Genomic DNA, 16,968 nt, shown 5'->3' on the forward strand with positions numbered 1-16,968 from the left:
AACCTTTTTGGCATTGGTGGATGAAGCCTTTTTCTTTTCAACATGTACCACTAAATACACAGGATGTGCAGTATGGTTGAATTAGCATTACTATGGGAACAGTAACTTTTTGTATTTCCTGACCTTTATCCATGTAATGCTAAGGATTCATTAATGTGGCTCCAAAATGCTATTTATTTTTTGGTGTTTGATAAGCTTTTTTGTTCTGGTCAGTACCAAGAGAAGCTTTATAAAGGACCCCGGGAGGAGGTTAGAGACAGAACAGGCTGTGAGGTGGAGAAGAGCGGTTTGCTCCCTTTTTTTGTGCTGTTCTAGCAACATCCCAGCTGAGACCATGGTTCAACGTTAAGCATCTCTGCAGCAACAGTAGACAAAATGGTGAGTAAAGACAGGTACCTCATTTGACGGAGATTTGTTGGGGGTTTTTTTGTCTCAGCTACACTGCTAGAGCCTGCCACAAAGGATGTGTGGTCCTGGGGCTGAGGCAAGGCAGAGCTCTTCTCAGACCAGGACGATCAGCTCTACGCTCCTCACGGGCAGCGCTGAGCCTTCCCAGCTGGTTAGGGGGGAGCTCGCTGGCCCTCTTAAACCTGTATTAAAGACAAATGTGATGATTTGTAGTTGTATTTCCATGCATTTTTTTAGTCGGGTTTTTTGAAATAACAGTCTTATAAGTGGGAGGAACCCACCTTTCCCTTTGCTTTCTGCTGGTCCCACTGTCCCTTGCTACTGGGAGGATGGAGCTGTACGGAGCTCCTCTGTTTGCAGGGTGATGAGATACCAGCTGGAGCGTTCTCAACGGGAATTGGTAGATGAGCGGGTTTTGCTCTCTATGGAGGCTGGGCTTGCCCCGCTCATGACTTGGATGACAAAGCTTGTTTGCTGGGCAAATATTATCCTTGAGGGCTGACACAAAGAGGCATTTGGGGCAGGGTGAGCAAAGGGGAGAAAAACCATACCAGGTGATGCAGAACCAGCCTGCCAGGGGCTCAACATGCTCTTTTTTCCTTTTCTTTGTCACCTTCCAAGAAATCCTCCAGCTTAACTAGTGGGAGCTAACACAGCTGAGGGCAACTTCATGCTGCCTGGAGGCTCTGGAGCTGCGAGTGACAAATCCCCATCAGCATGTCCAGCTGTCAGTGGGTTGGGGGAGCTTTGCTTCCTTTTGGCGATGCTGTGGGATAAAGGGGTGCTTTGGTCAGCGGCAGGATAGAGGGTGGCATCCCAGGCTGCTTTAGGGAGAACATGCTGGGGTGCACACCCCACCCCTGGGGTGTGTTTTATGGTGCTTTGGAAAAACGTTCCTTGCGCTATCATCTTGTGCTTTGCTTTCTTTATTCCTAAGATCTCTGTGCTTCTTTTTGTGAAACAGGTTGCCAGCTATATAAAAATGGAATTAAACTTGAGGCAGGATTCATAGGGATAGTGTCCAGCCCTGCTTATGTTGAAATGGTATGGGAGGTCGGCAGCGAGCTACCTACAGGCACAGGTAGTGTTTCTCAGGGAAGCTAAGGTCGACGTGAGACGAGGGATCATCTGCTCTCTTACCTCTTCTTCCTTTCTTGCCTAAGGCAGCTCAGAGACAAGCCCTTCTCCTTCACAGCTGTGCGTGGGGCAGGATTACAAGGAATTTACCTTGGGAGCAGGTTTTCTTCTGCTGCTTTCTGAACTGATGGCTGCTAGCCTGTGTTGGAAAGGGGATGAGATGCGTAGGGAGCGTTGCAAACCACACCTCCTGGCTTGGACCGGCTCTGATACTCTATTTACAGTGGTGGTGTTCGTTCTCTGCTAGCTTTCTGCTGTGGGATACGCTGCTGGCTGCAGGGAAGGGGAGCATTACTGTCCTGCCTCTCGAGGTATTTGGGGATACCTGCAGAGAGAGAAAACGAGGTTGTGTGATGGGGTGGAGGGGAAGGGAGAAAGTCTCTCTCATTTGGGCAAGGAATTATTTGAGAAGGAAGTCTGAACGAGTTTGCAAGTTGCCGTGTCTCCGCAGAGTTTCTTCCTAGGAACTTTCTGTTCTGACTTCCTGCTTTTGCTTTAAAGCAGCGGAGTAGAACTCGCTGAGTGCCGTGGCGTTGTATATCGCTGCAGAAAATGGTCGTTACTCCCCTGCTGGAGCAAGGCAAATTTATTGATTGGTTTTCAAGAGCTGGAGGTGCTTAATTAACACATGGTTAATGCTTCAGTCTGGATCACCCAAGGTCTTTGCAAATGTTGAGCTGAAGAAGCTTGCTCTCGGTTCTGATGTGGTTCTGCAGGTTGCCTAACTAATGCTAGTGACTCATTGATTTGGGAAACTGCTGATTTGGGAAGCGGTTACATTTTTAAAAGTAAAGGGGGAAAAGTACATGCTTAGAATATGTGGGATTGTGATGTTTTCTGATGAAGTGGATATCTTGAGCTGGTTAGATTAAAACCTAAGGATCTTCTGCTGCATACTTTGAGAAAACTTAGAAATTTTTATTTAAAATTATTTGTCAGGAAATTTTCCACTGAGCATACCTACACCCCCTCCCCCCCCCCCCTCCCCTTTTCTATAATCCTACCTCAGTGTTGCTGCTGTGGGCTTGTTTCTCAGTGACAGCTTTTGCCAGAGGGGAGTATTTCCCCTCCCTCCCCAGTCATTTCACCTTAGAATAACTTTGTACAAGTTGAACAAAACCGCCTCTGAGATATCATCTGCTTATGAGTTTGCTTCAAATGCTGTTCCTTGCTGGCACACAGGGGACACGTGCCCTTCTGTTGCATGTTTTATCCCACTATGCAGAGGGGCAGTTCAGGGCTTGTGGGCTTTAGTTTTCTGCCTGTAGAAATCTGAAGCTTTTAGTGTTTTGCTGTGATTGTCCCCCCCCCCGAATGAGAAAGGGAGGGGATATTTCTGATATCTTGTATAAGGTCCTGGAGTTATTGGATATTCAGAGTGTTCCTCTCTTCTTTTGGGAGGTGTGGGGGTGTCAACTCCCTGGATCCAAGACTTCACCTGTGCCCCCCTCAATGGTCTGACAGCCAAGAGGTGTCTCTACTCGGGGCATGGATCGCATCCCTCTGCAGTGCACAGGTTGCACTGGCATTTCAGGAAAGGTGTTTTGCATAGCACAGCCAACACCTCCTCAGCTCGCAGGAAGGGGTGAACCTTTACCTTTATACCCACTGTTATCGGGGTAAATCCTTAGCTGATAGGTAACCAAGTGTCATGCACCTGTGCATATGGCCATTTTCATCTCTGCGAAGCTATGAATGGGTTAACTGTCATCTTGGAAATTGGCTTCACCCAGCTGCCTCTGCTCTGTTTGTTGTTTTAATAGCATCTGCAGAAAGGTCAAACTGTCCATGAGTCCCATACATCGCTCCTGGGCAAAACCAATACAGCACCAGCCACAGAGAGGCTTCTCCAGCAGGGAGTTGTGGTGCCTGGAAATCCTCTCTATACTCATTCCTGCTCGTTAATCTTTGCAAACCATGTTTGTCCTCTAAGTGCATCTTGCAGATTCAGAGTAGTGAGGTGAAGCTTCTCCCCCTGGTCCCATTGCTAACATGCAGCCCAGCAAAGATCATGGGAGTGAGATCACTGTGTCCGCTTCTCAAGATATGGGAGATGAATTTCTTGGGATGAGGAAAAGATGCTTGAACTTCATGCATCCCCCCTGCAGTTGCAGCCCTCTGGATAAGGAGCTTTCAAGTGCTGTGGAGAACTTGCCGGCACAGCCGCAGAAGGAGTCACTGTCTGCCACATGTATTCAGTAAGCAGTGTGGGTGGATGCTTTACCGAACAGAAGTTTCTTCTTCGAAAGGGGATTGGGTGGTCTGCTGTTCTGGTTTGATGTTTTATGTGTGTGTGGTGGGGGAACTATTTGAGGACAACATAAGGCTACGTATTTTTGTTTGTATAAGGCTGATTTCAAGCTTAAGGATCTTGATCGACAAAGGTAAGGCTCATGATCTCTTCTTTATATGAGTTTACACCCGTGGTACTCCAGGTGAGATTGGATTGTCCCAGGATTTTTAGCCTTTATGTGAAGAAGGCACTGAAACAGCTGAGGGGAAACTTGCAGCTGGCCAGGAGGGCTTGAGCTCAGGACAGCGGGTGGCTGTTGGGAAATTTAATGAAGAAATGACAGAATAAGATTGGAAGCCAGAGAGATTCAGCTTCTTGTTGGAAAGGAAAATCTTTGTTCTGCTATTACACAGACAGCTAGAATCTGAGGACTCACAGGGAGGTCTGGGGTGAGCTCAGCAGCCAGGTGATGGGTCTGATGGCAGTGATGGTTACGGGGAGAAGCCTGACTTTTGGCTATTGGAGTACCAAGCCCAGTTTATAGGACTGCCCTTGGTGAAAATGAAGCAAATGCTGTCGGCCTTTTGGTAGAAGACTCCATGTGCTTCGAGGGTTGTTCCTGCTGATGGGAAAGCAGCCTCTGTTCATGCTGAGGAGCAGCCAGGCTGAGTCTCCAACAGCAGCTAACGGTAGATACCCTTGTCTTCCCAGCATAAATGTGTAACAGTACTTTCCTAGTACACTCTTCTGTTGTTTGTGGCTCAGAAAGTTTTCATCAGAAACAGAATTTTTGTGTAATAGTCCTTTATGGACAAACTCAGGCAAGAAAAAAACAGCCACTTCTGCAGCCCGTGATTGCCTGTGATATCCTCAGCATCCCATGTCAGCAAGTCCCACACTTTAATGATTTGCAGAGAAGTTCTTCCTCCTGTTTGATGTGCAGCTGCCACCACCCAGTTTTATCTGAGGCTCATGGATTCTTTTTTTAAAGACGACGGTGACTGGGGACAATTCTTCACCATCTCTGCCATTCAGGAATTGGTTACACAGGCAGCTGCACAAACCCCAAAATTTTGCGTTTGAAGCTTTGTTCCATTAGAACCTTTTATCCAGTTATTCAACAAAAGGCTGTTTCTGCATAATAGAATTTTGCCCCTGAGGTACTTCAGGGACACTGAAGGAGTGTGTGTAGCTCTCCACCAGCAACCAGCATAGGACTGCATGTGCCTCCTTTCAGCCTGAATTTTCTCTGCAAGACACCAAGTGTGGGTGCATTCCTGAGGGCTGGGGAAAAACCTCGTTTAGCGGTGCCTCTGCTGCTCGCAGGGTGTGAGAGAAATCTCCCCAGCAGCATTTCTGCTGATGTGTCCTTGCTGAGCTGCGGCAGCCAAGGTGGTGCTCATCATGTGTCGAGTTTTCCTGGATAACATCTTAGCTGTTCCGTAACCAGTGGCACGAGCCCAGCAGAAGTGCACTGCCTTCTGGTTGTCGTCTCTGGTACAACCTGCTCTGCATGCAAGTCCTCCCTTTGCTAAAGGGGCAGGTAAGGCAGGAAGAAATTGCCAGTGATGTTCAATTAAACAAGCTGAGGAGTTGCCCTGCATTTATGCAATTTCCTGTAAAGGCTCTTTGTAGAGCTTTAAATACCAGCTTAGATCTGGAGCTTGTCTGCCGTATGGGGTGTCCTTGCATGCCACACCAACCCTTGGAAAAAAGTAGAAGACAGCAGGGATCTCCTTTGCCTGGGCTCCCAGTGCTCATTTTTTACTTGGAATCAAAAATGATCCAGCGTGTCTGATATCAAGCGCCAAGTCCTCTTTCTTCTCTCCTCTTTTTCCACATCCGGGCCGGCAAAGAAGGTTTGTTTGCCTCCTGCCTACCTACCTGGCCCATAGGTATCACCAGCAGAGCAGAACGCTTACTCTGTGGTCAACATGCTTGGTGTTAAGCAGGTGTAATCTCCCTACCGGTTGCTGAACTCAAAGCAGCATCTAGCTCCGACTCCACAACATTGTTAGCAGTGTTCAGCTAACACAAATAAGGGCTGTAGGATCTCTTCACAGCTAAAATACCCTGTCTCTCTCAATTATGTTCTTGAGTTGATTGTCTCTGTCCTCTCACAACCACATATCTGTGGTAGAACATTAACAGCAGTGGCATCAGGGGGAAGCTTAATGTTGCTTTTCTACTTGACTAAGTGAACAATGTTTACTTACTGCTGGCTAACGATGTCCTTTGTGGATGTGCAGCATGATCTCCAGCCTATGAAAGTACAGTGAATTCTTCTTCCTGAAGCCAAAAGGTACAATACTGCTGGGTTTTGCATTCCTCTGCCAGTGTGGTATATAAGATGAATCTTTATGTTGCGTTGTATGAGATGTTGCAGTGTTCTGTTCTGTCTCTTTTAAGGAAAAAAGAAAAAAAGGTTTCAGGAAAGCTGTAAACCTTTACAAAGAGAAGGAATTTGTAAAAATTAGTTGTTTTGAAACTAGCTGTTGCTATTTATCATATCTTATGGCAGGCATGTTCTTTGTTTTCTGAAAAATCAGCTGTGTGCTAGTTATATTGACAGATCCAAGGCCATTAGCTGTTTATGGAAAAAATGTGGATTGGATTTTGGTTTTAATTGCTGAGAATTAACTCTTGGCCCAAATATTATTAGAGGAAAAACTGATGCTTTCTCTCCTCGCTCCCCAAGCAAAACAACCCATCAAAGCCAAAACCCCAATTAGTAGGAGTGGTTCCAGTGCAAACACACACACTCGGTGTTTGCCGTGCCAATGCTGTGACACTGTGCCAGTGTCCGAGAGCTGCGGAGTGTCACTGCCTTGCGATGGGCACAGCTGGGGAGCGGCGTGGGGCTGTGCCAGAGGATTTGTGGCAATTTCTGGGGGAAAGAATATCAGTGTGGTATGTTGCGGATACCCATCTGTGTTGAAGTTATTGTATTGATGGTTCTTGGCACACGTCGGTGCTTTCTGTTGTGCTGTTGAATTGGGAAGTATCGGTGAGTGCCGTTGTTCACCTCTTGAAATAAAAAAAAAGAGAACTGTTAGCAGTCTCCGATTGCTTGCAGATAAGAGCGTAGTAGAGTCTGCATCGAACAAGTTTATGGGTGGCAAGTTTTTTTAACAAAGATCAAGAAGCTGGTGTGATAAGTCATAAAGAAGCATTCCCCTTTGATGAACTCGGGCGAGGGAAACGGTGAATTGTTTTTAAAGATGCTCTTCAGAGTGATGGAGCCTTGAAGCTGTCTGTGGCTCAGGGCTATACCTCCGTGTTGTCCTGGCATATCCCAGGATGAAGTCATCCATCCATAGTGCAGCAGGGGTTAGCTCAGGGCTATCAAGCCGGGCTAATCTCCTGCTGAGTAAACACCACAAAAGTTCCTGGATTCGTTCCTGTTTCCTTAAAGGGATACAATCAAGTGCAAGCAATTAAAAGAGAGAGAGAGAGTGAATGAAGTGTAGCTCTAAATATTACACCTGATTTCAGGCTTTCTGCCCAGGGTGTGTATGGGTTTCTTTGGGTTTTTTAAAGAACCCCCCCTTACAAAACAATTGATGTTTTCCTAATTTTTCAGTGTATTTCTTTTCCTGCTGTTCCCTTTGGGAAGGGAGAACCCAACAACCACCCAAACAAATTCCAAACAATGGAAACATTTCCTTGAGAAGGGAAAGAGCAAAATTAATTTTGCACAAAGTATATCAAGAAATAATTCTTTTCTTTCTGCTCTTCTCCCAGCCTTTTCAGGCACCATGGCAGAGCCTTTTAAAACCATTTCTACCAAATGGGTGCCCAGGTCCTTTGAGCAGCTTTTGGAAATTCAGCCTGTGTGGAAGCCAGTTTGACACGGGGGTCAGTGTCGTTCCTCTGCTCTACCTTCACCTGGTCAGATTTGTATGGCTATAATTTTGTCCTTGCATTTAGAGTATATGCTTTTTGCATGCAACTAGGATAATAATTGTAAATGTGTATTTGATCACTGAATCTCACAGTACTATAAAATCTGGGATGTGTAGATGTGACTGTGTCCTACAATGAACGCTTGTTATAGTCATTATTTGCTTTCAAAACATTGGGGAGGGAAAGGAAGGTAGAACAAACAGAGCAAGTGGCATATGTTTGATATAAAATGGTAGAAGGAGCTGTGAAGCTTTTATTGTCCTTTTTTTCTTAAGTGTACCAGTTCCTCAGCTGTTCCCCTGTGACGCTCCCATTCCATGAGCAAGTAACAAATGCTTTGTACTACTGCGCCTTGGCGTGCTTTTGCTGTGCATTTGTAATTTGCTGAAGCGACAGGCTTCTGCTGCAGGACTCCCTTGCCCCTTCATCTCTTTGTGTAGTATCTTCTCACGCATGAGATCAAACCCATCTCATCCAACGTATGCACTGAGAATGTGGTCACTGCATACCTGAACGCCTTGTGAATTCCTTCATTTAAAGTTGTAGGACACTTTTTCTGCACTGGGACTAGAAAGGGTGGGTGTTTTTCTGATGTGTTTAAATAAACGGCTTAAATACTTAGTTTTAGTAGGAGGGTGGTTTTGTTGCTTCTTATAATATTGTCTTAGGCAGAGGTACAGGAGGATGTCTTTTGGGAAAATGCCCAGCAAGTATCTGTGCACCACAGTTTGTGGTACACCTTGGACACCCGCTATGTACCTATAACGATTCTTCTTTAATATTCCCTTCAACCACCACCTCACCAAGAATTCAGCAGTACAGGAAAGCAAAAACCTGCTTTCCCCTGTAGTTCCACAGGACCAAGCGCTGGACTTGCTTTGAGATCCTGGGTAAGCCACTTAGCCAGTTGTGCTTAGTTTTTTCCTTTTTCATTAACTGTTGATTCCTGTCTTGCACTGGGGCTGGACCCCTCGAATCCTGTGTTCAGTTTTGGGTCCCTCACTTCGATGTAGATGCAGAGGTGCTGGTGGGTGTCCAGATAAGGGCAGTGGAGCTGGGGAAGGGGCTGGAGCACAAGTCTTATGAGGAGCAGCTGAGGAAACCGGGCGTGTTTAGGGGGCTGAGGGGAGACATTCTCGCTCTCTGTAACTACCTGACAGGAGGTTGTAGGCAGTTGTGGGTTGGTCTCTTCTCCCATGTAACAAGCAACAGGACAAGAGGAAGCAGCAGCCTCTTGCACCAGGGCAGGTTTAGGTTGGATATTAGGAAAAATTTCGTCACTGAGAGGGTGGTCAAGCCCTGGAACAGGCTGCCCAGGGAGGTGGTAAAGTCACTGTCCCTGGAGGTATTTAACAACATGCAGACATAGCAGGTAGGGACATGGTTTAGTGGTGGGCTTGGTAGTGTTGGACTCTATGACCTTAAAGGTCTTTTCCAACCAAAACGGTTTTATGATTCTGTGACTGCTAGGCATGCTCTGTATTCAGTGCGTGTGCAATGCCCTGTGGTGACTGGGGTCATCTGAGGACCAGCTGTGGAAAATTTGGCTGCACTCCTCACTTTCCTCCATGTCATTGGGCTGTGGAAAAAGAAAAACAACCAAAGCTGTCATGTGCACATGCTGGTCACGGTCACATATAGATAAGGGCTTGGCTGTTGATAGCATTTCAGCCATGACTTTTCTTTACCTCTTTAATACTGCTTACTGCTACAACAAGAAGTTTCTGAGACAATAAATTGGAAATCATGACCTTGCGACGCTGCCTTGAAAGTAGTATCTCCCCTCTCCAGGGAAAGTGTGTCGGATCTGTTCTTTTGTTTGTTGAAACTTGCAGTTTCTTCAAGTTCTGTGTCCAACTTTTTCATTCTTCAGCTTCGAGGCTTTGTAACTGTTTTGATGCTTGAGTTTCACATGTAATTATCAGTCTCCAGGAACTGAGTCTTAAAATAAAATGCCAGCTGTCACAAGCATCAGAACCAAATTGGAGGAGCTGACAATCTATAAGCATAGGCAGGTGACGTGACTTACCCAGGGCCATATGGCAAGCAGAGTCAGGATTAAAAATCAGGTCTTATGATTTCCGCAAAGAATGCCATGCCCATGGGATCCAGCTGACTTTCTGGCACAGCTTTGCACAGGACAAACGAGAGTTTATGCCTCAGGTGGATAAACTGCACTTGTAAGACTGGTCTGAGTTACCTCTGTGTAGAAACACAAGACCTGGTGTTAGCTGTCTTTACTGGCCGTTGAATTTCCCATTCTGTGCTGTGTCTGAGAAGATCTGTGTTTGCTTTCCAGGCTCGGGGAAAGTTGTCTTGCAGGAGCAGGTGAATTTTTGCTTGCTGGGCCCCAGCATGCTCTGTGACAGGAGATACCTGGTATAATCCGTGGGTCCTGAAGACTGGCTTTCTCTCAAGCTCTATATTGGGTTGTTCAGACGCTGGACACTGCCCAAATCTGGACTGTGTGATATCGGAGCTGACCTCGAGCACCGGCAGCCAAACCCCTGGGGCTGGGGAAGAGGGGGCTGCAGAAGAACATTACACACTGAAGCTGTCCAGGGCAATTGGAGCCCGTTGGTGCCTCTGTGTCCCTGGCACTTCCATCTTCCTTGCAGATCTCCTGGGCCCTGGGAGAAGAATTTTTGGTCTCTGCCATGGTTCTCAGATGTGAAGTTGGCAGGAAAAACTTGTTTGAACTGAAGCTGAGACTCCATGGAGCGGGTGCTGGTCAAACCATGTACCCAGAAAACTGGAATAGTGCTGTGAGGCTTTGTCAGCACCCAGTGATTGCAGCAGGCACCCCGTTTCTATCAACATGATCGTGTGAACAGTGAATGTTTTCATACGGATTCAAAGGGAGACTGGACGAGTGTCTTGGAAGACAAGGGAGGAATCAAGTGTCTCAGGAATTGCCCCAGGCTGACAGTGGCTAGAAGCTGGCAGATCTTTTCAGGGAAGCCTTGGCTGTGCTTGCCCTGCTGTTACTCTTCCCTCGCCAGCCATTCATGGCCACTGTTGAGGGCAAGATGCTGGGCTAGATGAACCCTGCAGTGACCCGTTGCGGATGTTCTTATGATCATATGAAATCAGCAGCCCAAGATACAGAGATTGTCCTGACTCTAGGCTAGGTCTGGAAATTAATTCTTAATTGATACTGACTCAAATGACTACCTTGTCCTGCCAGAAGAGATCTGGAAAATTTAATCCTGTTAGGAAGTTTTGGTAGCAACCCCAGGCTTTGTCACTGGAGGTGGCCTGGCTGTGTCTCCTTGGGGGAGCCTGGCAGGTTTGCCTGACCAAAAGCATTAGCTGCTCTTACCTGTCTTCTCTGCCTTCTCCACTTGCATCAGGCAAGCATGGCTTTTCCCAGGCTGATCTTTCTGTCGCTGAGAGTGATCTGGCTCTGCCGGCCTCACTGTTGGGTACCAGTTGCAGTACTCTAGTGACCTCAGCCTCTTTCAAAGTTGTCCTTCAGTGATGTACCATGTCTTGCTGATAAAGCTGCTTCCCCAGAAGTTTGCAGTCATGATCTGTGAGCAGGGAAGGTATGACAGCACTTGTTAGACTGAGATCTATTTTGTGTTTCATCTGCGTTTATACTATGCAATGCCCTTACCAACAGGGATGGAGATGAAGAGCTTTTCAGTCAGAGAAGCTTCTAGGAGAGAAGTCCATCAGAGCTGCAGTGTATTTTGCTTTCTGGGGCTCTCTCTTATTTGCCACTCTGGTCCTCTACGAGTCTGCATTGCCACTGAAAGAGCCACACCTGGCTTGAAGCCACTTGAAGCAGCTCGAACAAGAGACTCTGCGCTCCAAGCATTGAATAAATGGGCTTGGTCTTTTACATGTGACTGAAATCCTTTCAGAATCTTGTCTGTGTCAGGCTCCCAGCTCTTCTAATTCAGAGACTTTTAGCTTAGCCAGTGTTCGGGAGCTACAGTACAGCTGGGCTTTTGGTAAAATGAGGAGATGCTAGAGGTAGGGATGTAATGGGTCTGACTTCAGCTTGCAAATATCTTGGAGAACAGAACATCCTCCTTGTACAACCTTGTTTGCTGCAGCAGAGCTGGGGAGACGGCGTCTGCGTGGATTGCTCTGGCTTTTGAAATAGAAATGATGAATCTGATAATAAGAAAGTAAGATCATCTTCTGGGGACCTCAGTGTCTCTTAGGCAGCTAGAGGGATGTTGCAGAGAACGTGTTTCTTATTTGTGCTTTTTCTCATTCTGGCTGTTCTCTGCAATCCTGTTGTGGCTCTTGCTTTGAACTCCCATTTCGTTTCCTCCCCTGCTGCCGCCTGCGCTCACCATCTGGTACAGGGTGCTGCTTGTGCTGGGGACTGTCTTTGCAGAAGGAATGGGTCTGGCAAAAAGCTTCAGCCAACAGCTATCATTCTTCAGTGTGGCTATGTGATTCCTTACCGTAATCACCTGTAAAATCTATGCAGCGTAAGATATTTGGGTAATTTTATTCTTTTTTTTTCTTTCAAGACCAGCTGTGCAACTTTTACTTGAATGTGAAAAGTAAGCTGGGGTCTTTCCAGCTTCTTTACTACTAATTCATACAGAGTTGCCATCAGAAGCAATCTGACTGTCCAGCTAATGGATAGAATCAATCTTTAGTATCCAAATTTTGCTGTGTTGGCTCCATAAGAAAAAAAAAAAAAAAAAAGCTTGGTAGGAGAGTTTGTTTCAAAAAGAGAGAGAAAGACATTCCCTGCCTTCCTGCTTGTCATGCTTTCTTACCTTTTTTTCCTCTGCAATATTCCCCAAATCTTGGGTGCAGTTATGTGTCCATTGGTTGGCAGGGATGTCTATTTGATAAAAACATAGAATAGTACCCATTTATAGGTAGTTTTCTGCAGAGTTTCAAATAAGTATCTTCAAGTGACATGAAACAGAGGTGCCTTGAAAAAACATGGATTTGAAAGGGGGAGTGAGGCGTTCTGCTTGTTCTTTGAAGCAGAACCACCCTCTGGCTCACGAACCAGCAGTAATAAATGGAGTCAAATAGCGTGGTACACAATAGCCTTCTCCTTTTGTGTCAGCTTCATATAGTTCTCGCACGTGACATTCTTCCTGGCCATCATGCTCTTTATCCTCCCATTGTACTAAGAGTGCAAACAGAATTAACTTGTTTGTTATCACAGCATCTATACGTGGCTTTAATTTCTTGGAGATTAAAAAAAACCCCAGCAAACCAACCCTCAAGCCCTCTTTGTCTTAGCACTGTTTAAATCTGCTCTCAGCCTGCTTGCACAGCTCAGTTCTGCTTGGCAATGCAGAACAGATCTGTAGAAGCGAGAGTCTAAAGCAATCAGTGCAACAAGGCTTAAAAAATGTGGTGGTGTTGCTGAAGAAAAAGCTCTCTGGAGGGTGTTGCGTGGCCTCAGTAAGTCGGAAGATGGGTTGGGGTAGGGAGGTGTTGTGTGCATCTTTACAGTGCTTAAAGGGGTGCTTTCATTCCTAGCCTTTTTGGTTTAGGTACTTGCAAGTAACATGAATTATTTTCTTTGGCCTCCGAAATGTCTCCATAGTCATGTGGTTTCCTTCCTATAAAGGTGAACATTTCAGATTAAAATTCTGTTTGGCAGCTTATGAGGTCTCAAAACAGAGGCTGAGCAGAAAGAAGGCAGAACGGAAGGCAAGGGGGGCAGGAGTGCCCAGCTTAATACGTTTTTCCCAGTGTAGGAATTGTCTGACCTTTCTTTGTGCCATAATAATGTGAAAGGAGATGGAGTTACTATTTGGGAAGCGTTAACAAGAAAAAGAGGTGGAGGTCCAGCTGGGGAACCTGGGCGGGAGAGGGCTGGGAGGGACATGTTCCTTCTTCTCTTTGTCACTTGCACAGATCTTCCTCCTATCTGCCTTCATCCTGCTCTGGGCTCTTGCAGTTGTGATGCTGGTTTGGTGTTCGAGGATGGCAAAGAAAAGCAACAGGAGAAGGAAAAGCACATGTTAATACTGAAGGAGCCAAGACCAGAGAGAAGCATCCTGGTCAGGACACGCAGGGAGCTGCACGAGAGCTGGGAGCTGGTCCTGCTCTCCTGGTCAAGCCCCCTGTCTCAGCTAACGTGGGACTATCGCCGCGCTCCCATGCAGATTTAATTGCGTGCTTTAATATTGCCTTCCCATCCTCTTGTCTGCTGAAAGCTCCCTTTGTCACCTGGCTTTCACCAACGGAGAGTTCTGACTGCCCCACAGGTCTTCTCCTCTGGCTCAGAGGTGGCAAAAGAGCATCTTTGGTGGGTGCAGGGACTGGAGCCCATCACAGTGTGGAGGGTTACGGCTGTGTGGTAGGCTTGGTTACACCCATGTTGTGTACACTGTGTACCTCTGACAGAAACTCCCTCCCTTCCCCCCTCAGTAAGAGATCATGGAATATTTTGGGTTAGGAGGGATCTTTAAGGGTCATGTAGTCCAGATACGGATGCTGAATATTTTTCTTTCAAACTAACAAGGCATGTAACTAGGTGATGTGTGGGGTGGAAATGTAGGGCCGTGTTTGACTGGGGTTTCTCTGTTTCCTGCCCCACAGCTCTTCCATTTGCTCCTGCCCTGGGGGAAAAGACTTTGAGAAGATGGAGAACCAGAGGGGAGCACTCTTGGGATCCGCCCGCTGGGAAGGAGAAGAGGAAGGGGATGAAGAGGATGGGGTAGCTTCTGGTGTTTCTCCTTCCAGCCAAATGAGCAAACTGAAAGATGTGCAAGTGGAGATGCTCGAGAAGGCAAGGGAACTCTTCCAGCTGTGTGACAAGGATGAGAAGGGTTTTATCACCAAGGTGGATATGCAGGTGAGGGAAAAAAATCCTCCCCTATCCTGGGAGGAGTTGTAAAGTCATGCGTGGCAGAAGGGGGGAGAATGTGTTACGCCTTTACTTTTGACAGGGGTGTGTGTGTGTGTGAGCATTATCTCATTCAGATTTCTGGGAGTCAAACACTGACACAGCCGGTTGCTAGGAACTGAAAATCCCAGGAGGGCCTTGGACCTCCAGAGAATTCCAGGGACAAGTGGGACTGCAATTCAAAATTTTTAAGGAATGCATAAGATGAAATAAATTTGCAACAGTTCCTACAAACATTAAGCGTGCAGTGGATGGGAAATCTGGGGAAAAAAAAAATCTTTGGTCTAATTTAAAAAAAACAACTAACGAACACCCCCCTCCCAATCAACAATAACCAAAAAATCCACCAACCTCTTAACAAAAAAAAGCTGTATAATCTTTTTGTCTCAGTCATAGCTAAAGCCTGATCTCAAAAACTCCTATTAGGCCTGAACTAAAACCTTGCTCTAGAATAATGTGTTGTGTTGCTTTCTGTTAAAAACAGTATTTGTTAAGAGAATCTCTATAGTTTTTTGTGAGTGTTGTTTTAATGGTTTATCAGAGATGGTTACATGTGGATTGTTTTTTTCCTGTCCCATCTCTCCCTCCATCTGTAATTAGCACTTGGCAAGTCCATGCTGGTCTAATTATTGACTCACTTTGTTTTGGGTTGTATGATGTCTAATTTTGTGTAGTTACATTAGTAAGTCTTTATTAAACTTTTATGTAAAGCTGCAGGTTTAATGGAAAGTAATGAGATTTTAACCTACGCGTTTTGTTATTTGGAAGCTCCTTTGGGTGCCTCTCCGCACTAAGTGCTCTGTACGTGTATTATGAAGGGAAATCTCTGCTCCTTGTCTCTGTTGTGGGAACAATGATATGGTCCTCTTGTGGTTTAACCCCAACCAGCAACTAAGCACCACGCAGCCGCTCACTCGCTTTCCCCTGGTGGGATGGAGGAGGGAATTGAAAGAGTAAAAGTGAGAAAACTCATGGGCTGAGATAAAGACAGTTCAACAGGTAAAGCCAAAGCCACGTGCGCAAGCAAAGCTAAACAAGGGGTTCATTCATCGCTTCCCATCGGCAGGCAGCAGCCACCCCCAGGAAAGCAGGGCTCTGTCACGCCCAACAGTTACTTGGGAAGACAAACACCATCACTCCGAATGTCCCCCTCTTTCTTCTTCCTCCCCCAGCTTTAGATGCTGAGCACAGTGCCATACGGTATGGAATATCCCTTGGGTCAGCTGGGGCCAGCCGTTCCCGCTGTGTCCCCTCTTGACTCCTTGTGCCCCCCAGCCTGCTCGCTGGTGGGGTGGGGTGAGGAGCAGAAAAGGCTTTGGCTCTGAGCAAGCGCTGCTCAGCAATAACGAAAACATCCCTGTATTATCAACACTGTTTTCGGCACAAATCCAAAACACAGCCCCATACTAGCTGCTAGGTAGAAAATTAACTCTATACCAGCCAAAACCAGAAGGCAGAAGATGACAGAAGAAAGCTAACTCTCTGTGAAGGACTGAACATTTTGTTTCTGATCTGCAAGATTTCCTGCAAGGGCTGGGAACTGAATCCAGACACCTACAAGTCTGTCCTCCCTCTCTGGCCAGAGAGATGGAGCTGGTGCCTGATGTGCCTGTGGAGAGCTCTTGGGAGCAGCAGTGGTCACAGGAGGCTGGCAGTGCCCCAGCCACCTTTGGGCAGGGCTGGAGGCAGGCAGGCAGTGGTTCTGAAGTGGGGAAGGAAAAGGGTTCTGAGCTCCCTCCAAACAAAATAACCCAAAGTTCCCTCTCTGCAGTCCTGGTTAAATCATCCAGTAATGGAGAGTGTCGCTGTATCAGCGGGTCCAAACAGGTATTTGTGTCATCACTCGGAGGCACAGGCAGACTGTTGCATCCTGGCCAGGATGCAGTGCTGGAAGGGCACATCGCTGTGGGCTGAGGGTGGCAGGGACAGTAGCTAGTCACAGGGAAGACTTGAGTCCTGCCTTAATTTTGTTTGTTCTTTTCTCTTTGCAGCGGCTCCAGAGTGAACTGCCCCTAACCCTGGAACAGCTGGAGACTGTTTTCAACAGCTTGGAGCAGAACAATAAGGGATACCTGACGCCTGTGGAGTTCAGTTTGGGACTAGGTAAGGACTGCACAGAGGCAGAGGAAGGAAAAAGCCCGCCTGAGACATGATGTTTTATGTTGGTAAGAAAGAAAGCGCAGTGGTTCTGCTGGAGCTGTGCCAGCTGCGCAGAGCAATGCCCCACACTTATGTAAATGTCGTTGGGAAAAAGGTGTGTGCAATACTGCTGTCCCCCGTCCTGAGGCTTTGTTTTGCCACCTTCTACAACTGTTACCTGCCGACCTGGTAGAGCCAGCTTCTGAACATCTACTGGAGGTGGTACGTACTGCAGCCTGTATTTGGCTATGTGATCCATTCATCTGGATAAGGACCCTCGTTGGATGAGGGGACAGAA

The 16,968-nt window shown here is 46.7% G+C and overlaps 1 protein-coding gene across 1 annotated transcript in view; it reads left to right on the top strand.

The window, feature by feature from the left end:
• Nucleotides 1-3,304: 3,304 nt before the first annotated feature.
• CRACR2B (calcium release activated channel regulator 2B) overlaps nucleotides 3,305-16,968 on the top strand; it is a 39,755-nt gene continuing 26,091 nt past the window's right edge. Inside the window, exons 1-3 of the mRNA XM_014282848.3 lie at nucleotides 3,305-3,743; nucleotides 14,225-14,480; nucleotides 16,523-16,634. Coding sequence (XP_014138323.3) covers nucleotides 3,538-3,743; nucleotides 14,225-14,480; nucleotides 16,523-16,634 — 574 coding nt within the window. The 5' untranslated portion in view covers nucleotides 3,305-3,537. The remainder of the gene's footprint in view (nucleotides 3,744-14,224; nucleotides 14,481-16,522; nucleotides 16,635-16,968) is intronic.

This window comes from Falco cherrug, chromosome 10 (assembly GCF_023634085.1).
Source record: "Falco cherrug isolate bFalChe1 chromosome 10, bFalChe1.pri, whole genome shotgun sequence".
In the NCBI taxonomy this organism is placed as follows: Eukaryota; Metazoa; Chordata; class Aves; order Falconiformes; family Falconidae; genus Falco; species Falco cherrug.